This window comes from Pollachius pollachius (assembly GCF_949987615.1).
Source record: "Pollachius pollachius genome assembly, chromosome: 2".
Classification (NCBI taxonomy): Eukaryota; Metazoa; Chordata; class Actinopteri; order Gadiformes; family Gadidae; genus Pollachius; species Pollachius pollachius.
The window spans coordinates 5,057,908-5,081,074 of NC_136935.1; the positions used below are offsets into that span (position 1 = coordinate 5,057,908).

At 48.7% G+C, this 23,167-nt stretch overlaps 1 protein-coding gene across 2 annotated transcripts in view; it reads right to left on the reverse strand.

The window, feature by feature from the left end:
• The window catches only part of macrod2 (mono-ADP ribosylhydrolase 2), a 403,152-nt gene that overhangs the window by 85,563 nt on the left and 294,422 nt on the right, over nt 1–23,167 (reverse strand). For both annotated transcript variants that reach the window (XM_079730230.1, XM_079730229.1), the window contains exons 7-8: nt 19,618–19,648; nt 7,376–7,449 (exon numbers count right to left, since the gene is read on the reverse strand). In XM_079730230.1, the coding sequence (XP_079586356.1) occupies nt 7,376–7,449; nt 19,618–19,648 (105 nt within the window). The remainder of the gene's footprint in view (nt 1–7,375; nt 7,450–19,617; nt 19,649–23,167) is intronic.

Here is a 23,167-nt window from a genome sequence, read left to right on the forward strand (position 1 = left end):
CGGCCCGGCTGATTGTTACTCAACGTCGAGCCCATCAATGAGTGGGGGGACAGCAGGGTGGTCATTATGTCCTCGCTCCATATCTCTATCTGCAGGCCTCAGAGAGAGGCTGTAATTAATAGCTGTGATGAATGATCGGTCACAAGGCGGGCCCCTTTTTTGCTAGCTTGGTCTGACCTCGCGCCGTCGCCTTAAATTGAGTTTGCCGGATCATCCTTCTTACGCCACAAGCAGACACTAACGCAACACACACACACTCATATCCACAAAAAGCCCACACAAACACACCCACACACAAACAAACCCGTGCACAACACAGAGATGCATTTGTGCCGACACACCTCGGCTGCTAAAGGTCTCTATGCTTCAGTGTGGTGCAGTGCGGTGTAAAATTGTGTTCAAAAGCAGTGAATGAGCAAGCGGGCGATATGAGGTGCCCTCAGCCCTCTCTTCCAAATGCAACGGCCCAGCCCGCGGTGGCTTTATCGCGTCGTGCCAGCCCACGGTTATCTGCTGCTACACTAAATCAATTAGCATGTCATTAAGATAGACTGCTCCGACGCTGCGGCCACAGAGGCTGCGACAGCACATGCTGCATGGACATGGAGGGGGAGAGAGGGAGAGAGAGAGAGAGAGAGAGAGAGAGAGAGAGAGAGAGAGAGGGAGACACACACACGCAGAGACACAGAGAGAGACTGAAAGATAAAGAGATAGAGAGGAAAAATAAAAGAGTGAGAATGGAGTGATAGAAAGACGGAGATGGACAGAGAGAGAAGTGTGGAGGGCATGCTATTGCAGATACCATGTGTCAGTGCATGGTGTCTGCCTCTATCGGTGGGCCAGTAGTGTGCCTGAAGCACCAACTTAATATTGCCAGTGAATTCTAAAACATTGGCTCCTCAGGTCCTAACAAAGCCTTGATAAAGTGGCTTAATTTAGTACTGAATATGTTTTATAATAACCCTCACAGCGTTCTGGGTAAGTAATCTCAATCGTTGAATAAAGGCTAAATCTTAATATCTTTAGATTGATTCATGTTTTGTAAGTTATCAATGGAAGCAAAATGCAATTCTTCCAAGCTATGCTGAAAAAGTAACACCTTCTGCCAGAATTAAGCTGCGTTAAAAACAGCGTTTAATTATCCTCCTCTAGACAGAGATCAAAATGATGATTCAACAGCTTCGAAGGAACGCTCTTATACAGATTAGGGCTGTCACAAAGAAGGTACTCATTTCTAAAGTCTTGCGAGCACAGAGAAACGAGGAGCTGTACCGGCGGTGAGGTAACAGTCTGGGCTCGAGACACGATGGAGAGCAGATATACTTAATCCGCGCTCGTGTGCACGTGGCAGCCCTGTGAAGACGACAGATCAATCACACATTGCAGATAAACAGTGAGAAACACTGCAGACTTTCGGGCGCTTGTGATCTTCTGCCTTCGTCTTTCAAATCTCTGAAAGCTTCTTTTTTTTTTGTATCGCGCCAGATTGAAGGAAAGGAACCCAAGAGCGACTCCACGTTTAATTGAAGAAACAACTTTTTCTGCCCAATGTCAATACTGCCATTGGAGCCATATGATGTACAATCTATTGAAATGATACAACTCTTTACCTCCAGCCAGACCCTGAGGTGAGACCCAATCACACACCGCAAGTCGTGTTAACCCCCAGCGGGCCAAATAACAAAAACCTTTGATCGTAAAATCCATAACATGGTAAATGCAGTGGCTGGGCAGAGGCCCACCCAACCACCCACTCACCCTCTAATGTTGTGGTTTCCAGCTCAGGGGCAGCATCAGGTGATTCCCCCGCTGAATCCAAGCCTGTATGGAGGGCATCGGTGGTGAACCCACACGTGTCCTAGCTCAGAGACCGCACCCGAACACTTTGCTCCAGGGACCGGGGTGGGTGGGTGGGTGTTGAGTCACACTGCCAGCCTCTGACGAGAACCCTATCTCCTTCCTTCATTGTATCGTGTTCCTTTATCATATTCACCTCCTTAATTGCATTGTTAAGCACCCTGTATTTCGATTTTTCGCACAAAATGCGCTATATATGCTAAGTTTGATTTGAGTTGATCTGTGTGTACTCTCAACTCCGCTTGAACCGCTCAGTTCAAAAAAAGAACAGTGGGATGTGATGGTGACGTCACTCACACACACACACATACAAATCGGGAGCTGGGTTCTCTCAAGGCGCGTGTGTGTAGGCAGCGGCGGAACGATAAAAGGAGACAAACATTGCGATGCTGCGAGTGTTGCCTTGAGAGAGGCCGCTCTACTTGTTTACAATACCGACTACCGTCGGGATTCTGGTAGGCCGAGCGCTGGAATAACACAGGCCTTTTGCATGCACGCGGGACAGAAAAGCCCTGTCAAAACACCGGAAAATATGAATCCAATTTTTTTTTATTCAATTTTATTTTAAAGGTGAATCACAGGCTATGGCGAGGATAGCGTCGGCCCATCCGTCTTCCTCAGCCAAACAGCGATGAGTCTCTCCCTGCTGTCAGGTTACAGCTCCATCTGGCAGCCGCAGACAGCTCACTCTCTCTCTCCCCCTCCCTCGCTCTCTCTCTCTCTCTCTCTCTCTCTCTCTCTCTCTCAAACTGATATCCCCTCAAACAGAGCGACAACACAATCATACAAAACACATATTTATTTCCATTAGTCACTCTGCGTTTATCAGCGATGACTGCTATTCTCTCCTGCTCGGGAGAAAGACTTTCCAGATGGAATTCATCATCAGAATGTCAAAAATGACAAATGCTAAGAATGCTTTGAGGATTTATTTTTCGGTGGAACAAATGAAATAAAAAACTGAACAACCGAAGAAAATGCCGAAGAAGGCCAACACCTGTTTGCGAAGGAAGTCGCGGGCATAGCAGAGAGGCCGATACGAAGAACGCAATCCTGAAAGATGTCTGAAAGATGGTTTCAACACAAATCTTCAATTCCGTTCCCCGGGCTGCTCCTGTGTAGCGCAGTGCAGCAGCGCTTATTACACAGTACCAATCTGTCCCGAGTGCTCACACAAACACACAGGTACGCACTCGAACACACACACACACACACACACACACACACACATACGTGTGCGCACACGCACACACATGCACACACACACACACACACACGGGTGCGAACACATACACACACACACACACACACACGCACACAGGTGCCCTCCAAATGCTTCATTAAAAACCCTGGTCGTCCCGAGCCACGTCCGCTGTGGCCAAATAAAGTGTCACAGCTCATTTTTCATCCGCGGATTAAACTTATGTAAACCCAAATTAAACCAAATTACATCCCAAAATGAGAAATCCACCAAAGCCAGACGAGATGAAGGTGAGGTGTGCCTGGAGACCCCCTCTGCTGTCCGAGACAGACAGGGGGGGCCACCGGGGGGCGTGTGAAGGAATATTATCCATCCATGTACATAAATATATAAACGTATACATGTGAAGTGACTAGGCAGGATGGCTGTAGCCTCAGCGTCGGCGGGGCCTCCCCCGCGTTTCTGAAACGATTAGAGCTTTCTGTGCGATTGTTGACGCGCGGCAACATTCCTCCTTTGTGGTTTATTTGCGTGGCGACACGGGGGAGAAAAAAAAGGGAACGGCAGCAGCAGCGGCGGCGGCGGCGGCGGCCTTTCAAAACCCTTTCATCCGCGCTCCACTCCGGTCTTTAGAGATTAAAGGATTCTCTCTGGCTGACCACAGCAAGGCTGGCTTATTCGTCCACAATGGAAACCCCGGCTGCTTTTCACACCGCATTTCACGCCGGCCTTGGGGGCCCTTTGTAAGCCGGGCGAGGGGCATCAGGGATAAGGTGTGCTGGCCAAGGAGATAAACTCAGTGCTAATCAATCAGCCGTGGCACTCCTTCCGTTTATCTTGGCCTTTGTCACTCTCTCGCTGTTACGCACGTATATTGATTATACACGCGTGCGTGTGTGTGTGTGTGCGGTGCAAAGGACATGAGCACCTGGGTACGCGGGGGTGAGAGAGCGCACGCACACCTGGTGGACCCTTGGTTAAACGCGCCCCCCCCCCCCCTCCCCCATTCGAACAGGGACTCCGGGCCCTGGACTGTCCCACGCGCGTGCACACTTCAATCTGTGCACAATTAAGAGTTGAAATCGAATCGAGCGGTGAGCCACTTACACATTCTCCACAAGCTGCGGGCTGGCCTGGCGGAGCACACACACACACACACACACACACACCCCTGATGAGGTGGGTTTCACAGGCAGACCCACCGATACTGTTATGGTTTGTGAAGCAGGAGAGGAGAGAGGAGGAGAGGGGGGGAGGGGGGGGCTGGTGGTTTGTGCTCTGGCGATGCCAGTGTGTCAGATCTAGAGCCAGGCCATTGTGCGGAGATTCAAACACAATGGAACAGAGTCATCCCCATAGAGGAGGCGATGTCACGGACATGAAATTACTCGTCTCTATGGGCGGCCAATGGCCCCGGCCCCCTGAAGGGGCCGTTGTGCCGAGGTACAATCGGGGCCCTGAGGTGGAGAGTGAGATGACCAGGCTCCCATTGTCCTTTGTGCGACAAAAGATGCTTTCTCATTCTTTTTTCCCTTTTTTTCCCTTTTTAGGCATTCCGCACAGAAGTCCAACGATAGGGGCGGCGGCACACATGATACAAGCATCCTTGGCCTTCCTTCGCCGCCTCTTCAACGGTGATAAAAGAAAAAGACGTCCACCATGTTGTGAAACACGTTGTCGGATGTGTGCGCACCATACAGGAGAACACAACACAATCCCCACATTTGAATGGACTACGTGACACAAAACGCACACATCGTCCATTCAAAGGTGGGGATTGTGATGTGTTCGTCTGTATGGCACATACACATTATCTGATGTGTGTATGTGCCATACGGACGAAAACGACACAATCCCCACATTTGAATTGGCTACGTGTGCGTTTTGTGTCACATTAGGGACGCCTGCGGCGGAGCCTCAGGCCGGTAAGCGTCTGTTATCAATCACATTAATACCGCGTGTGTCACCCTGAACGGACTAACCGTGATGGATTGTGCTTAGCATCCCACGGCAGACAAAGCGGGGAAGGCGCGCGGCTCAGTGCGTAATTTACAAGCGGATGTTAATACGGCTCATCATCGCTGAGACATTCCTCATGCCAGCCTTCGAGAACCCGAATAAGACGCGGGTTTATTTAGATTGTCAATGGATCAGATCAGAAATCCTCCATCCAACCCTGATGACAACAACAAATGGACGCCCCGTTATTTGCATTCAACGACATTGCGGTGGACACTTTCCTCCACTTTCTGGCTGTAATCTAGTTTAAGATCCACGTATTGGACCAGAGACCCAGTAGACCAGGGATGAGCCTAAGAACCTCTCGTCGATCCGGATGTGGTTGCCTGAGCTCTGACAGGGGGCATGCGTTCGCTTCCCTTTCCTTTCACAGTGAGCCGATCACTCCTCGCAAACTCGTCTCAAAAACGTCGGCAGGATCCGTCGGCCTGTTCTGACATCCGCCTCGCCGAACTTCACGTTCCCCGGTAGGAGTAGCAGTGGGTGAGGTGTTTCTCTGTGGACTCCATCGACCCCGCGAGTCAAAGCGCCATCAGTCACCGGTCCACGCGTTGCGCTACACAATCATTTTCACATCTCAGTGTGTTAGCTCCGTATATAGACACGCAGCGCTACACTGGGCTGCGGAGCCACAGGTGTCCGCCATGCACATTACTGCATTATTTATAGTTTTCCTCCCCTCCCAAAAAAACCCCCTAAAAGCAGCAATATGAAGCGCGTTTTATCGCATGGGTGTTGATGGATTCCCAGGCTATGCGTTTAGCTTCCCGTCGGGCGACACGAGACAAGCAGCGGCAGCCGTGACGCATCGGCGGAACGGTAATCTCACAACAAAATAGTGCTCTGCTGTTTGCTAGCGGTATCTATAACGCCCGCTGAGGGATGCTGTGTTCCCAGAGCCTCGTGTGGCAGGCTTTCCAAGGCCCCTCGATCAGCCGTGAATGACACAAACGCTGGCCTTCGTCATCTGCAATGTCCTCCGACATCGTCTTTGCTCGCCTAACAGTATGATGTATGTGCAGCTCGATTTCCAGATCTCTCAAACGGATACAGGACACATTTAAGGTGGAACATCGGTACTAAATCTTTTATTGACCTTCACATGTTTCAGAAAAATAACAAGCACTCTCTGTAAACGGCTTTGTCTAAGCTATTGTACAGTTAACAGTGTGGAACAGAGTGTTATTCCCCTTCAATAAACAAATGTACAATTGCCACAGAACCACATTGCCACGGCGTTTATGTGTTCGAGGGTTAACACAGGTTCACTCCAGACATTTCCACTCGCAAAGGGAAATCGGAATGACATTTTTAGCAAGAAATAGTATACATTTTCCCCTCCAGACAATCTGTCAACACAGGAGGGAACCAGCCGGGGCCGAAAGGCTACACGATATTCACGCTGCTCTAAGTCGTTCCTCGTCGTTCAATTAAACATGAGGCCGGATGGAAGCGCTCTCAACCAAACCATGTATTTCCAATCTTTCCAAAATGAGATGAAGGTTATTGGAATGAGCCGCAGATAGCCCTGATGAAAACATTCTGGTTGTATTCATCCGTAACCCCGCTGGTACGATCGCACACACAGTGATTTGTCATCACCCAATAACGCACTTTGCCCCCGCTCTCGGTTAAAAAAATATGCACATGTTTATCTGCGTGCCATAGAATAAACGGTCATTGCAGGACGGCAGCCAGATAAGGAGGAATGATCGGAGCGTTTAGGACTTTATGGACGGGGGGCCTTGGGTTCTGGAGGGAACAGTCATCAGTCTAATAACCAAAGCCAATTTCCCGTTCATCTCTCCTCTGATGTGTTAATCGTTGTGGTCCCCCCCACCCAGGCCTAGGACCCGTTCAACGAGTCACCCGACCGCGTAAGGTCTGATTAGTCCCAGGCCAGCTTTTAATTTGATATGCATGCGGGCCGCAGGACCGAGTGGGCGATCAACCGATGCAGGTGAGAGAAAGATAGAGAGAGAGAGAGAGAGAGAGAGAGGAGGAGAGAGAGAGAGAGAGAGGGGGGGGGGGGGGGGGGGGAGAGAGAGAGAGAGAGGGGGAGAGAGAGAGAGAGAGAGAGAGAGAGAGAGAGAGAGAGAGAGAGAATACCCACTGAGTACGGACAGAGATATCATACTCATAATTGTTCAGCGTGTGTTCTGATACGGTCTGATCAATGGGCCTCTGACCGGCAACTCAAGGACACGGGGTAAGACAAGCGAGATGGACGCTCCCATCCATTACCCGGAGATAATTGGCGCAGGCTCTTCCCCCCGCTAAGACGGAGGCATGTCATACCTTGTCGGGGTTCTCCTCGATCCAGCTCTTGACGGTTTTGAGGGCAATGTCAGCGGCAGACTTGTTCGGGAAGCCTGAGAGAGGGAGAGGGAGAGGGAGAGAGAGAGAGAGAGAGAGAGAGAGAGAGAGAGAGAGAGAGCGAGAGAGAGAGAGAGAGAGAGAGAGAGACAGAGAGGGAGAGACAGAGAGAGAGAGCGAGAGCAAGGGCGAGGGCGAGGGAGAGAGATTGAGAGAAAGGAGAGATGCAAATGTTACTCTTGTTTATCATCATACAGCAGAAACAGGGACGGACAAAAGGAGGAGAAAAGCCCAGTAAACACACTGTTGCTGTGCTGTTAAAAACAGCACATTTCCTTAGATACCAAGAATCCTTTGAATAAATTGAAAACATTCAACACTGCCGTCCTCACAGTTACTGGGGAAAACTGTCAAATAAATAGCATTTGGCATTTCTAGCCAGAGGCACAAAGGTGGACATTATTAAATAAAAATACAGGCGACCACCTGCCACGATCCACAGGAGGGGAAACAAAATACAAGGAACTAGTTCTGTGCTCCATCATCCTAAATTAAGTTCCTCATCGCCAACAGAAATATAGAAGATTTATGCTTCCATTTTCATTCGTGAGAATTGAGAATGTGAGATAAACAATTTCAGTTAACAATTCAGGTTAGTTATAGAGCTGTTTTCACATGCCGTGAATCCAAAGCGATATTCCCAAGGAAGTACAAAGAGTGGCTTGAAGTAAGTCAAATCAAACAGGAAACAGGGAAAGTAAAATGATATATCAAATATGAAACCTGGATGTCAATTATGGCAGCCATTGCACTCCTAACCCTCCCCATACTCTGCGTTCCTTCTCAAATTTTCTTCCTTAATTAAGGGAGGATGTCGTATATATACGGCTTGGGAAGCCATTTTCAGAACTGCCACAGCTACAAAAATAAACATGATGTAAGAGATGACCTTAACACAAGTATCTATGTGTTCTACACCACTGTTTCCCAAAGTTTTTTCTGGGGACCCATTATTTTTAAATTACAAACCATCGCGACCCAAATCACAATAGGCCTTACCTATAAAATCGTTAGAAGAACAAATTTGTGCATAAATGAACATTCCTGAATGTTTTTACTGCCAATTCCGCAACCCATTATATGAACTTAAACCAGCCTTCTCGAAGAGATAAATCACAACTTTGTTTTATGCACTTGTTATTGAAAGCATAATACATGTATTAAATACTTTATAAATGAGACCAAATCAATGCATTTAGGCAGAGTTAACGTCACATTGTTTTGTCTCATTGTCATCAGTAAAACAAACACAATGTTCACTAGCCTTTCAACTAGATTCAATGTTATAAGTAAGATTATCAGAACAATACAAACATTCAGTACTATCAAAACGTGTGGGTGTGATAGTGTGGGTGTGACACGTGTGGGTCGCGACCCAGCCTTTGGGAAAGACTGTTCTACACAACAGATACTGTTACGTTACCAGTCTAATACCCCACAAGATGTCCTCAGCCCGAGGACATAAGGGACATAAGGTACATCGAGACACGGTTGTGTTATCACTGCCAGTGTGTCTTTATTGTGCGTTACAAACAAAACGCCAGGGAGATAATGCAATGTCACGCGGTAGAGGAACAGACGGGCCAGCGCGGCCCATCCACCTGCTGCTGGATTAATCCAAGTGTTGAGGCGGCGTGGGGAAACCCAACCGCTGGCCTAACACCGCGTATTGATGACACACACACACACAGACGCTCACACACACACACACACACGTACACACACGTACACACAGGTTGGGTTAATTTGTAACGGTAGTCGAGGGGAAGAATCGTCTGGAGTCTCATTTCGAGACGATTTACTGCCAGCGTACGGTGTAGAAAACCTCCCAGAAATCCGACATCTTTTGCAATTACAGTCGAGCCACCTCAAATACCCCCAGGCTAGGTATGAGGTACAAATGAAAGCACGTCTGCCATTACCCAAAACCGCTGACAAATCGGCTGCTCAATAAGAGACTGCTATTGTAGCGGCTTTTATGTGGAGGCAATTATGAGTCTAGTTTCTTGGCGAAACGTGACAGAAGCACTTGACTTCATGGAACCCTGGAGCGAGTTGGAGGCAGCCCCATAGGCAAGATGTAAATCCAGACTTTAGCAAGCTCCAACCTATGTACGGGAAAGGGAGATCTTTTTTTTTTACATGAACTTTTTTTTTCTTTCTCCTACACCGCCTGGGAGGCGACACAAACATGGAACTTTTCGGCTACACTACGGGGCCAGAGCCACAGCCAACGACAACGGCTCCTCTCGCATTGTGAGTCAGGACCTCCATCCCGTCGCACATAAGACCTCTATCGGGACCGTGCCACTGCCTGTCCGTCAACGGGCCCGGGGGGATCGCTAACGTGGTTAAATACGTACTCCCTTCCTCCGAGGTCATGGCCGTTACTGTAACACCTTCTGACTTTCTTGAATCGACTTAGCAGCGTTTCCGCGCCCTCGACACATCCGCACACTCTCGCGCGGCAACCGCAAACTTCCACAACAGCCTGCTCTATTTATTTCCTCGCAGTGAAGTTGAAAACACTTGGCACATATTCCCCCTCGCCGTCAAAGAAATAAAGCGAGAGCAGACAAGACCGAGAAACCGAGAAACCGCCGGTGTGTGTCTCCATGGTTTTCTTCACTCCTTCCACGTGACCACCTACTCACCTCCCCGCCACGTCACCTCGTCTCCTCTCGCACCCTCGACCCCAGCGCCCTCCACCTGTTCACGAAGCAACCTCCCACCCCCTCCCCTCCCACTCGTGACCTTGACCCCGGCTCCTGTATCCCGCAGAGCTCCTGTCGAGCATGTCTTGGAGAAGGCCGCTGGACTGGGGCTTCGACCGGCGCCACGTACTCCACCTCCGGAGCCCCCGACGGTGCGGAACCACAGGTGCGTTGCGGAACAGCCCGGCCGTACCGCTATATATAGCCTGTACAAATACCACAGCTCAATCTGGGTTCCTACGGCTCTGTCTCGCTATGACAGCGCGAAGAGGGGCTGTTCACATCTGTCGGCCCCCCCCCCCCCCCCCCCCCCCCCCCCCCCCCCCCGCCTTTTCTCAGAACTGCCTGCGGAGATGAGTACCGGACGTCGGACGGATGATGAAGGGGGTGCCTTAAAAGTCTGCTTGCAGGTCACCAAAAGTACCGGCTTGTCTCCTAAGCATGGTTAACCTCCTTCCCCTCACCTCTTCCCTCCCTCCCCCCTCCCCATGCTGGCGCAGCTCGCCAGGGTTACCTGCTGATGTTTTCCTTTTAAAAACAACCTCCACACCTTCGCAGGTGTTGGCGCCCGACGCCAGCGCGAATCACATGTTGTGCTTGCGCTCCCCGACAGATGTGTGAGGAGAAAGCTGAGAACGTGTGTAGGTATATAAATATGGATAAGATCAGAGAGAGTGGTAACAGCTGCTCGAGCCACGAGGTGTCAAACGATAAGCGAAAAAGCCGCCGCCGACAGTGAGAAATAAAGTAGTACATCGACAAAGAAACATATCAACAAACAGAGACCCGACGTGTACCCAAGGCCTGGTTATGGGTCTTATTGACCTAGAGGCCCTCTTCCCAGCTAGAGTTTGGAACCAGGATGGTGACTGGGTGAATGGTGCCCATTGCATCCTTCGGATGCCACTTCAAACCTTAAAAGGAGAAAGTGGGATCGAGAGACATTAAATCTTAACTCATGAACAGGACTTAATCATAACTGATAGGGCTATTGTAATTCAAAGCAGCGGGCGGACGGCGGTGAGTATATTTAATCTATTTAGTGTGCCGTTTCTACAAATGTGCTATTGATTTGAATGCCATACCTATTAATCAGAGTGGAAGCAAGAGAGAGAGAGAGAGAGAGAGAGAGAGAGAGAGAGAGAGAGAGAGAGAGAGAGAGAAAGGGTGAGAGAGAGAGAGAGTTTGAGAGAGAGGGCAGGGGAGAGAGAGGGTGAAGGGGAGAAACAAAGAGTTTAAGAGAGAGAGCAGGGGAGAGAGAGGGAGAGAGGGAGAGAGTTTGAGAGAGAGAGGGTGAAAGGGAGAGAGATAAAGAGTTTGAGAGAAAGGGCAAGGAAGAGAGAGGGGGAAAGGAGGAGAGACATAGAGTTTGAGAGAGAGGGCAGGGGAAGAGAGCGGGTGAAGGGAGTGAGAGAGAGAGACTTTAGGAGAGAAGGGAGGGGCGAGAGTGCCAGAGGAGAGAAACAAGGTGAGCCCGAGAAATGGACTTCACAAAAGATGGATAGGGTTGGAGCAAAAGAAGGAAAGGGTGATAAGACAATGGTGGGGGGGAGGGGGGGTGGTGGAGTGAGAGAACCTGGTGTGTAGAGAGAGACAGAGAGAGACAGCGAGAAAAAAGAGGTCAGTCAAGTCGAGGGGAGCACTGCTCGACAACAACAAGAAGGGCCCAAGGTTAACAATGGACTGACTGCATCTGCACCTCTCCCTCACATCATTTGTCTCCTCTCACAACATCGCCCATTTCCAAACCCCCCATCTCTCTCCGTCTCGCCCTCTCTCTCTTCCTCTCTCCTTCTCTTCCTCTCTCCTTCTCCTCCCTCACTACCTGTCTTCTCCTCCTGCTCCCCTTCGAGCCTTGCCAGGCGTGTTCATGAGCTGCAAACGAGACACAATAAAATATCCCCTCCTCCTCCTCCCTCCTTCCTCCCTCCTCCCTCCCTTCTCCTCCTCCTCCTCCTCATGTAGTGTCACTCATACCCCGACCAGCCCCGTCCACAACACACCTAACCATCGGTCCGTCTCGTGACCTAACACGCTCCACACGAAAACCACCCCTTAAAGGACGGCCTTCTGTCTTATTTATATATTTTTAAAGAAACAAAGGAAGGGAAAGAGATTGACCACCTTTTACCTTGGTATTTTTAATGCTTGGCCCGGTACACATACAGAGGAACCTTGGTGAAGAACGATGCTTTGCCCTCTAAAATAGTGGTCCTCCATATTTTATTTTGACCAATGTTTTCTTCAGCAAAGTACCCCTTCACCTTTCAAGTACGAAACATGCTGCTGAATTTATGAATTTTGTCATTCATTGGAAAGAGCGAACTGACACACAACCAAACTTGTGTGTTAATTTTCAAGATTGAGCCTATCTAATTATATTAATGTTGTATCCCGATTCAACTCATTTCCTCAAGGCGGGACTTTTTTAACAATTATTTATAACCACTTTTAAAGGGGCAGTGTGTAGGATTTAGTGCCATCTAGCGGTGAGGTTAGAGATTGGAACCAACTGAATACGGCTGTGGAAACATGGCAATGTAAAATGGCGCAAAATGAAAACACAAAGATTCCCATAATCATTGGATGCTCCGTTAATTAAAACATACTTATGGATATTATATTCAATTTCTGCCAAATCCATTCCACTACATGCCAATAAACTCTACACACTACACCTTTAAAACCACAAAACATAAACATAATTTTTTTTTAAATATCCCAAGTACCCCCTCTGCCATCCTTCAAAGCACACCTAGGGGTACACACCACCCCCCTTTTTAGAAACACAGTTCTAGAACACCACACCCAACAGACCCACCAAACACCTCGGTAACAACCCCCCCGCTGCCACCCACTGACACCACTGCCTCCATTTCCGCCTCCATTGCCTCATTTCTGCTCTGCGGAGGGTTGGCTGAGAGATAATCTGTCAGGACGGCGGAGGGGCCCCACGTCGGCAGCTGTGACGGCAGGGGCCTCCAGGGCTCACTGCTGCGCTGCTGCTGTGCTGCTTGGCCTCGTCTGTCTCTCTCTCTCGCCCGCCCTCTATCCCTCTCACTCTCTCTCTCTCTCTCTCTCGCCCTCTCGCTCTCTCTCTATCTCCTCCTCTCCATCTCTCGCCCCCCCTCTCTCTCTCTCTCTCTCTCTCTCCCCCTCTCCCTCTCTCTCTATCTCCTCCTCTCCATCTCTCGCCCCCCCCTCTCTCTCTCTCTCTCTCACCCTCTCCCTCTCTCTCTATCTCCTCCTCTCCATCTCTCGCCCCCGCCCCCCTCTCTCTCTCTCTCTCTCTCTCTCTCTCTCTATCCCTCTCTCTCTCTCTATCCCTCTCTCTCTCTCTCTCGCCCTCTCGCTCTCTCTCTATCTCCTCCTCTCACTCTCTCGCCCTCTCTCTCTCTCTCTCTCTCTCCATCTCTCTCCCTCTCCCCCCCTCGTCCTCTCTCTCTCTCGCCCGCTCGCTCTCTCTCCCCCTGCTATCCTAGGTGGGGGATGCGAGCGTCTCTGGGAGATTTGTCTTCGTGAGCAGCGCTGATGGGATATGTGCACTGATGAGGACTCAGGTGGAGTGTGCTGTTATTTCTGGGGAAGGCGGCCCCACTTCATCACCAGGCCGAGCATGGAGCCAATAGAGAGGGTAAGGGAGATAGAGGGAGAGAGAGAGCGAGAGAGAGAGAGAGCGAGAGAGAGACAACGAGAGAGACAGAGAGCGAGGGAGACAGAGAGAGAGAGAGAGAGAGAGAGAGATGGAGAAAGTGTGAGAGGGAGAGGGAGGTAAGAGTGATAAAGGAAGAATAGGAGACTCGAATCATGGCTACCGTCTTAACATTGCCTTATTTCTTTCACGCCCTTTGGCAAGGCAGTAAAACGGGTGTTGGGACTGTGTTAAGTCAGGGTCATGCTGTTGAAACATATTCCATTCATGCTGTTCACAGAGCAGATGGAGTGGTGGTTACTGCATAATTGCATGTTGGTGCCAGATCCCGGCGACATTCACATGCAAATCAATGTAACAAGGGGCACCAGAACCGACGAATCCGAATTAGACTACAGAAATTGTCTTTCAATGAAAGTGATTCGCCCTTGCCTTGACATTTGCTTGCCCAGCTCATCCGTAGCAGCTGTACAAAGCCTATGACTCAGTGATGGCTCCTCCAATAGTCTCATGGATGGCCGCAATTTGCAAACACGACTCCTCCATGAGGTTAAGATAGAGGTTCCCTGCCGACGTCTGTAAACATCCAGCCCTTTGTATCTCCTCAACACTCTCTCAATGGTGTGATCCACAAAGGCCCTGAAAGGATACCTTTAGTGATGGTTCAACCTGCACTCTATTTTCCACTCATTATAAAGTGACTGAACATTTCCAAAGTTCTCCTTTAAAACAGGTGTAGGTCACAACGGACAAGCAAAGGCCATGCACACTGGCACGCGGAGCAATTTCAAAAGAAGTTTGATGTACTTGAGTAAATACATACCCGGATCATCTGACCAGCAGACGAGCCGGTGCTGATACCGTTTGACTCGCTAGCTAGTATTTTTAGGGTGTTATTATCTAAGTAGATAATGGCAGCAGCTTAAAAAAAACATGTCTAATAGTCGTCTGTTGCAGCAGACTGCATAAGGAAGCTTTAAAGCATCACAGTAGAATGCTAAACACGCAAAGCCATGCTCGGATGGAGAGTACACAAAGGAAGCTTTCCTCAGCTGTCTGGATGTTGTATTTGATGAATAGCCAAACAAAGACATGATCAACGGCAGGATTAAAGACATGCCTGTTTCCGCGAGAACTGTAGAAAGGCGCATTACTGATACGGCTGAAAACGTTCGGCACCAGCAAAACTTGCATTGAATGGTGCGTCTATGTTCTTCGGAGCGCTCAACGAGAGTGTGGACATAAATGGCAGTCCACCATTTAATTTATTTTGTGCCCCTAGTCATTTTCAACATTTGAACGTGGATGAGTAGTATGCGTGTGTGTGTGTCCGCGCGCGTGCAGAACAACATTTGGCATTGGCAGCAGATAATGGCAAGTAAATAAATGCACATTATGAAAATAATAACTGGCAACGGGTCTATTATTTTTTTGTAAGAAAAACACTGTAAAGTGTCAAGGGAAATCCAACAGGTTGCCAACCCCTGCTCTAAATCATACCTGTGGAGTGTGTGTATTACATCCTGGGCTGGAGTGATTATTGAGGGACAAAAGCCATACACATCTCCTGTATCAATTCAGGTATCTATCAATTAGAGCTAGGTTGGGTATCCATGTATGTGGTGCAGTATGTCTCATCAGAGAACATACACATGCGCCCTTGATCCTCTTCAAAAATGAACTCTACAAGAATACGGGCCAAACAAAAATAACAATGCACAGAATACTACAGATGCGTATGCTGAATAAGTCGCCTTTGTGTTTGTTTGTCGGTTTTCCACGACGAATGTGCAGCCCTATCGCTCTCCCTTTTGTCAGCATGGCAACTCTCCCGCATCTTTAAGCCACAGAACTAACTTCCACAACAAACCTGTGTAGCTCAGGTGTTTTCTTCTGGCGCTCCACTTCAGAAAGAGCGAGGAGAACGAGCACACCTCTACACGCGCGGCCCATATCCAGCCCTGTGTTTCCCTGAGTCTTAATGATAGGCTGTGTTCCCATACTGCAAGCCATAAAAGAAAGACTTGTTTTGTATTGTTTTCCCTCCTCTGTGCCGCCTGTATAGGGTCTACGTGAAGTGGATGCTAGCGAGGTGCTTTTTCTTTATTTATGTTGCAAGCCTGTTCTCTATAATGCGCTGCTATTTCTGTTGGTTTGATAAAAAGGTTTGATAAATCCATGCTTAACAATGTATTCGAATGGGTACAAGCAATGGAGGAATTCTAACCCTCATCGTCCATATTTAAGCTTCCTTCTTTTATATTTCACTCGCACATTTTTCGGTTCTTCAAATACGCGTCCTTCGGAAATCGCCCGTGGAACATCGAGTCCGGTCCGCGGTAAAGGTGGCCCGACCAACTGACCGTTGAGCGAATGCCGAAGAGCAACGGCGGAGAATAGCAAGGAGGCCCACAATGTTCCAGATGAGCGAAGGAGAAAAAAGAGAAAGGAGAAAAGAGAGAGAGAAAGAGAAAGTGGAGCTAAACGAGCCCATCAGGGCCCGGTAGAGAGGTGAGCTGACCCCCGCTGGAGGACAGGGGATCGCTCCAGGACTCCGAGACGCCGAGGTCCCGGGTGTCAAATGGCCGCCGGCGCCACGGGCGGTCACACGCCCCGCTTCGGCACCCGGTGCCGGCGACCGTGACCGACATTGCGGACATTGCGGACGTTTCGGCGGGAGGAAGAGGAAGAGGAGGAAGAACAGGAAGAAGGTGTTCGGAGGAGCCGGTGTGGTGGTGGTGTGGCGTCACAAAGGCGGACAGAGAGAGAGAGAGAGAGAGAGCAAGGGGAGAGAGACGGCGATCTCTGAGCCCTCTCCACTGGATGATGACCTTGCTTGGAAACCTTCCATGTGAATGATGTCATGCTTCGTCCTACATGCTATAAATAACAGCTGACATTTGCTGATGGTGGGGGTGGGGGGGGGGGGGCGGGGCGGACTACAAAGGGAAAGAAATTCAAAGAGTGGCGCCGACTGCTCATCCAAGTTCAACTTTTCACTTCCCGTCTTTTCGGGGACTAATTCCATTGTCTCACCGGTGGGTAAGTATTTCCACATTTGGCTTATCGGCCGAGAAAATGGAGGAATAAGGTTGGTGTTGAGGAGCAGGGCTTAGCGAGGAGCTGTGGTAAAAGGGGGGCGATGAGACTGCTGCTAGCGACTACCTCTGAGCGTACACACTCTGCTTCCCGCTGATAGAGCCTCTTGCTCTGTTTGTACCTTGAAATTCCCAACTCAGCCCGGGCTCCCTAAGCCCCCCAAAGAAAATCCTGGGATTTAAGAGAAGGAAAAAGATGGGGAGGGGGTGTATCGGGGAAGGCTTCGGCATGGCAGCCCGGGCCAGCCTGCAGCCATCGCTGGCGAGAGATAAGGGACCACTGCAAAGTCCCCCCACTGTTTCCCCCCCCCCCCCCCCCTGCGTTGCACAACCTCCACCACATCCACAACCATCACCCTTACCAAGCCCCCCTCCTCAACCTAATCCTGAACAGGGGAGTTGGGCACCAGAACGTGATGCTGGCTTCGGTCGAATCCCCTCGTGCCGGGAACCTTTGATCTGGACACCGTGCCCGGGACGGACGCAGGCACGGACTCTCCGGCAGAAGCCTGGTGGATTACGTCCACACAGCACCCAACCACCGCCACTCAATCCCTTCTGTCAACAGTTCTCAGATGTGGCGCGGAGACCGGGGTGGAAAGGTGAAACAGAGTGGGGGGGGGGGGGGGGGGGCGGGGCACGGAACCGGAACCGCCTGACTCGCCTCGTTCCTGAGCTCTGCGGCTGCGCTGCTAGAAAACGTGAGTTAGAAGCTGAGGTGCTCATGGTTTTTTGATAGGGTTGTGAACTCTATGAAGTGTAGCGCGATCTCTCCGGTAAACAGGAGGCTTAACGCCGTTGTCCTTGGACGTGCGTCGTGCCAGCGGGCCCGTCCCGCTCCGACCCCTACGAGGTCTACCCCCAGAGCGCTCTCTCGCTCCCCCGCCGCCATCTCCGATGAGGTACGGGGTCTCGCACGGGTTGTTAAGTCGTCCCCAACTGTGACTCGAAAAATGGTTCATTTCAAGGCAAGGGGAAGTGTTTTATTAACGTGCGTCTCAGTGCGAAACGTGGTTGTGTACTAAGGAGAACACAGGGAGAGGGACAGAGATGGAGAGGGAGAGCGAGGGAGGCGGAGGGAAAGAGGGCAGGAAGACAGACGGACCCGGGATGCGACCTACATCAGTCTGGGCGGCTGGACCCCAAACTGGACGGTTTGGCTCCCCGTCACCGGGGGGGAGACGTCGAGGGGGGGCGGCGTCCGCGTCTCGGGAGGAACGATCCGTTTACGCGCGGGTCGCACGCCGTTGATGGATGGCCGAACAGGAGCAACACTCAATAACCTCTGTCCTGCCTGGTGACCCCGCGGTCGGCGCCGCGCGGCGGTTTTGTTTACGGGTGGCGCCTCCGACACGCTAGCCGCGCGGAAACTCTGTTGCGGCTAATGGTCCGGACTGAGGGATTGGACTGTCAGCGGGCTCTGAGATCTCATTTTTCTTCCCCCCCCCCCCGGTGTCTGAGGTATCCCCCCCCCCCCCCCCCCCCCCCTTCTTCCCCCTGTATACCTCCCCCCCACCCCCCTCCCTGCTAGGCCACCCCCATCCTCTGACAGCGGTTGACTGAGCCCCCTAGACCATGGAGGTGTGTGAGGGAGAGAGAGGGTGTCAATTAGCATGAGGGTGTCCTGACAAATGTGTTTTCCCCCCCTCTCACGAAGGCCCCGGATAACACATCCCTGAGCCCTACGTGGCGCCGCGCCCGTCGCACCGGGGCCTCGTCGCTGCCACCGTTCGACTCCGGAAATGGGTCAAGCTCACCAGTTCAGGCACGGAGGAATAGTGGTTGAGTGTGTGTGTGTGTATGTGTGTGTGTGTGTGTGTCTTCGTGTGTGTGTGTGTGTGTGTGTGTGTGCTCGTGTGTGTGTGTGCGTGTGTGTGTTTGCCAATTTCTAATGGCATGACACACCGGGAGGGTGATAACTCTTTGAGTGAGAGGAGTGAGACGTGAACAGAGACACCAGGAGACACACCCTTGCGCACAAAAAGCTCTTTGTGTACATGTGGTGAGTTGTGCGTTGATGTAATGCGGCTCGTACAGATGTAATATCTGACCGGCGGGGCGCTGCAAACCCCCCCCTTTCAGAGCCTGTTAGGGGTCATGGGGGGGGGGGGGAACCCAGATTGAGACACACAAGGTGGTCCCCACGCCAGGGACCACCATGTCTCCTCCCCTTGCTGTACCTGCTGATAGGAGCCTACATGTACACTCTGCAGTGTGAGGCTCTCCATCGCTCAGCAAGGGTTCTGTTTAGAGAGGTTATTATGCCTCGTTGCTGTTTGGTAATTGAACCCCCCCCCCCTCCGGACTCCCCCATCCCGACCCCCTTCCATCCCATGCCGCAGCAAAGAGACAATTGATTTGTTCCTAGCGGCATGCATCGGAATCTGGGTGCGAAAACGCCGGTCGCTAACCAGCACCCATCAATAGAGCACCCTTATCCGGGAACACAGGCTGCTGCCCTTATCGTGTTGCTTTCCTAATGTAATTCTGTCTGTATTATGTCGCAAAATAACAATGCATATGCATACACGATGTGAATGACCTCCTGTTTGTTTTTCTTATGTTTCAGGTTATCCGAACGTGAGCGATTATTTCTGTTAACTGGTTTCAGTGAGTGTTCTAATGGCTGAGATGAATGAAATTGTATGTAAAGGCAGAGAGTGATGTTGGTGAGATTAAGGACAGGAGTCAAAGACTTACCAAAGATGCCTGTGGATATACACGGGAAGGCCTGTGTGAGGAGACAAGGAAATAGCAATCAAAACATGTTCATACGAACAAACACGTTTAGCATAAACAAAAACAGGTCAAGGTTAATCACACAGATAGTGAAAGGAAGTATCTGTGCACTGCAGCCGTGGGAATCCAGTGTCATTTTTTTGTTCATTTATTTTGTTTTGATTCGTAGGCAAACAGTAATAAATATGTCATATTGACACGAATACTATCTCCGGGAAAATACAACTTTCCTGTCACAAACCCTAAAACACATCATACATCTTCACTTTTCACCACAACTATACGTCAATGTTTACTAGGCTAAAAAGTCCTCTATAGATACATTACTATTGAATAATCAGCTACTGAATGCATTTTCTTTTTTGGATAAATTATTATTTATAGTAGTCCTAGTGACTTTGCGTCTTTCAATTTTTTATGTCACCTTCATTTTAGAAGGAGAGTCTTTTGAGATTCAAAATTTTGTAAAAGGTTGGCCAAGGTAAAAACAGTGTCACATAGAGTTTCAACAGACACCAAATAGACAAACAAATGACAGTATATGACACATTGTGGACTGGTAAAACAATCAGATCCAAAGACGTTACCAGGAAAGTCCATACTAAAAGCAAATGCAGGATATTAAGGCCAATCCTTGACGAATGATTCAGAAACATTAAAGAGATCTCCTACGGAGATTCCTAAATAAGTGCACTGGTAAGAGGTCAGGCAGACCTTTCAAAATAAAAATCTTTCAGTGGCTGAGCCTACGCCTGTGTACTGAGGGCCAGCCAACGCTGGCGTACAAAGTTCAGAGATGCGTCAGGGCTTCACCCCACGGCCTACAGACCTCGGGGTGTCGCACGTGATTATAAAATGTCCCCATAATCAACGAGTGGTACTACAGTGGCAAAACTGTTATTTCTGGATTCAGAGGAAACCACTAGTTATTACGTTTAGTTTTCTCGGTGAGCTTTCGAATGTGTTCATTAAATAGTGGTGAGTCATACATAAGAATGCGTCTTTTACCTGGCTCTGGATATAAAATAATCTTGAAATATATATGGACGTATTTTGTAAACTATTTCATTGGAAATAATTTCAATATATTTTGAAGTAAAAATAACACAAAACAACTGTGACCTTTTTTCCCCCGCAGAACAGACATTTTTGGAAATGCAGAGGTCGGTGAGTGTGATATAGGTGCAGAGTAAGGGGAGCTCATTAAATACTGTTATGACAGAGAGAGAGAGAGAGAGAGAGAGAGAGAGAGAGAGAGAGAGAGAGAGAGAGAGAGAGAGAGAGAGACAATGAAAATAAAGAAAAACTGACAAAGAGAACGAATGCGATAGAGAGGGACTTAGATTTTCTCCCAGGTACGCTCTCAGGCGTGCAGAGCCCTTTAACACTCAAAATCATCCAGGATATTTGAACACACGCTGGCTCCGGCACACATGAGAAGCGATGCCAGTAAAATGGATGCCACACGAACACAGTCAATTTACCCCAATCATCGGTTTCCCAGCAGTCCTACGCCAGTGAGTCCGCATTGGGCAGGATGTGCCTGGGGGCTCAGTGGATCACATGTGTGGAGCCATGCAGCCCGGCAAGGCCTCCTCTCCTTAATAGTCTGGAGGCCATAAGTCTCATGGTAAGGAGGATTGATCCAGTCCTGGCAAGGCTTCGGCCCAAAACATTGTACTGCCCTTTAAACCGAGCGCATTGGTACCATACTATGTAGTCCACTACCATTTGATAACATCTGCCTAATACAACTCGAAAACATTGAAAACTTTCCACTTCATTATCCACATCCTGTTGGTTGATGAGAGCTGATTTGGTATTTAATTGGAGATTTAAGAATACAGACGATTTTGGTGCGAAATTTGTCAATTTCTTAACTTCAAAAGATTTAAGAGTTCACGTTTGACACCCTTCCAAGGTCTGTTATATTATATTCATCCTTATTGTGTGGTAAGTTAATGAATATATTTCTAGACTACAAAGGGTGGTAATTATTTAAAGTAAAGTTTGTAAAGTTAGAAACAAGTTTAGATATGCATATTAATTAGGAGATTAGTGTGTGAGTGTGAGTGTGTGTGAGTGTGAGCGAGAGAGAGAGAGAGAGAGAGAGAGAGAGAGAGAGAGAGAGAGAGGGAGAGAGAGAGACTGTGCGAATAGTGTCCGGTATTACTATAATCTATGATACTAATATCTGTGCTTCTGTTCAGCCTACCTTCATTCTCGTAATTAGTATGCAGAAATAGAATGCAATTAGTTATTCCCCATTCTAATTTGGATTAATAATGCAGATGAGGAATCAAACTGAAACACGTTCACTTTCTTAAATGAATAGAAGATTAATTTAAGAAAAGTGAGACAGAGTCAATAAATTAATATAAAAAAATGAAAATGCAAACCACCATCATCATTTTGCAAACACTTTTCCTATACATAATATAAATACACAGGCCCTATTTCTTAGCATTGCATCGTGTATTATATGAGCTCATATCAATGCATAATTGATTAGCATTGTGTGCAAATGCAGAAGGCATGAAATATGGGATGACAGATATCAGGGTCACAACTCTTCTTACAGTAACACATAATGATTATTGAAAGGTATGCCGGAAAACAATGACTTATTATCTACCTCAGGCAAAAATATTTATTGCAGTCTTTTCTGAGGAGATTAGAAAAAGTAACCACCCTGTAATAGTCCTTGTACTGCAGCATTTTGCACCAGATGTATTATTCAAGTGTGTCTTTATAGCTGAAAATAGTTTCATTATTCTTAACTTCTGTGAGCAAGTATATTATGATACATAGGCCTGACTCGCCTCTCCCCTATTCCACATTCATCTTTTTAAGTATATTAATAAACAGTAAGAGAGGATGTGTTTTTTTTTCAACGGTTCCATTTGTCTCAAAAGCAGCTGAATGCGTGCTTTAATACTGCATTTATCAAAAGGCGTGGCCACGGCATTATTATAATACGAAGACAAATGAAAAGCAGCATTTGGACCAACAATTCACAAGTGAATTAATGTGTAGCGAATGGAACTGGATTTTCTGACCATCAGTCAATGTCTGCGTGTTTAAAACCTTGCAGCAAACACAGAACCCAGCGTTACGCTTCACCGACCTTGTGACGTCGTAGTTAGAACGATGCCGACACTTCCGGCCTCTGGCAAATATTGCCTTATTTTAGGATGTTGGAAAACAGTCGATTCATAGATTCAAAGAGTCCATTTCTAAATAAATGTCTGTCGATGTGATAGCTGATTGTGCTTGTCGGCTGGTTGGTGGGCTATGTTCCCAGGAGTTTGTTTTCACTGAACTAACTGACAGATATTTTTCTATTTTTTTGTTTTGAAATCAGACATCTACAGAGAAAGGCGTTTATGAGAATATCCGCTGTGCTGTGATATTTGAATTCATTGTGCTTTTTAACACATCAGAGAACTTGACACTTTGCTTCGAAAAACACAGATGTCCTTTAAGTTCTTGCTTGCAGCAAATCAAACAC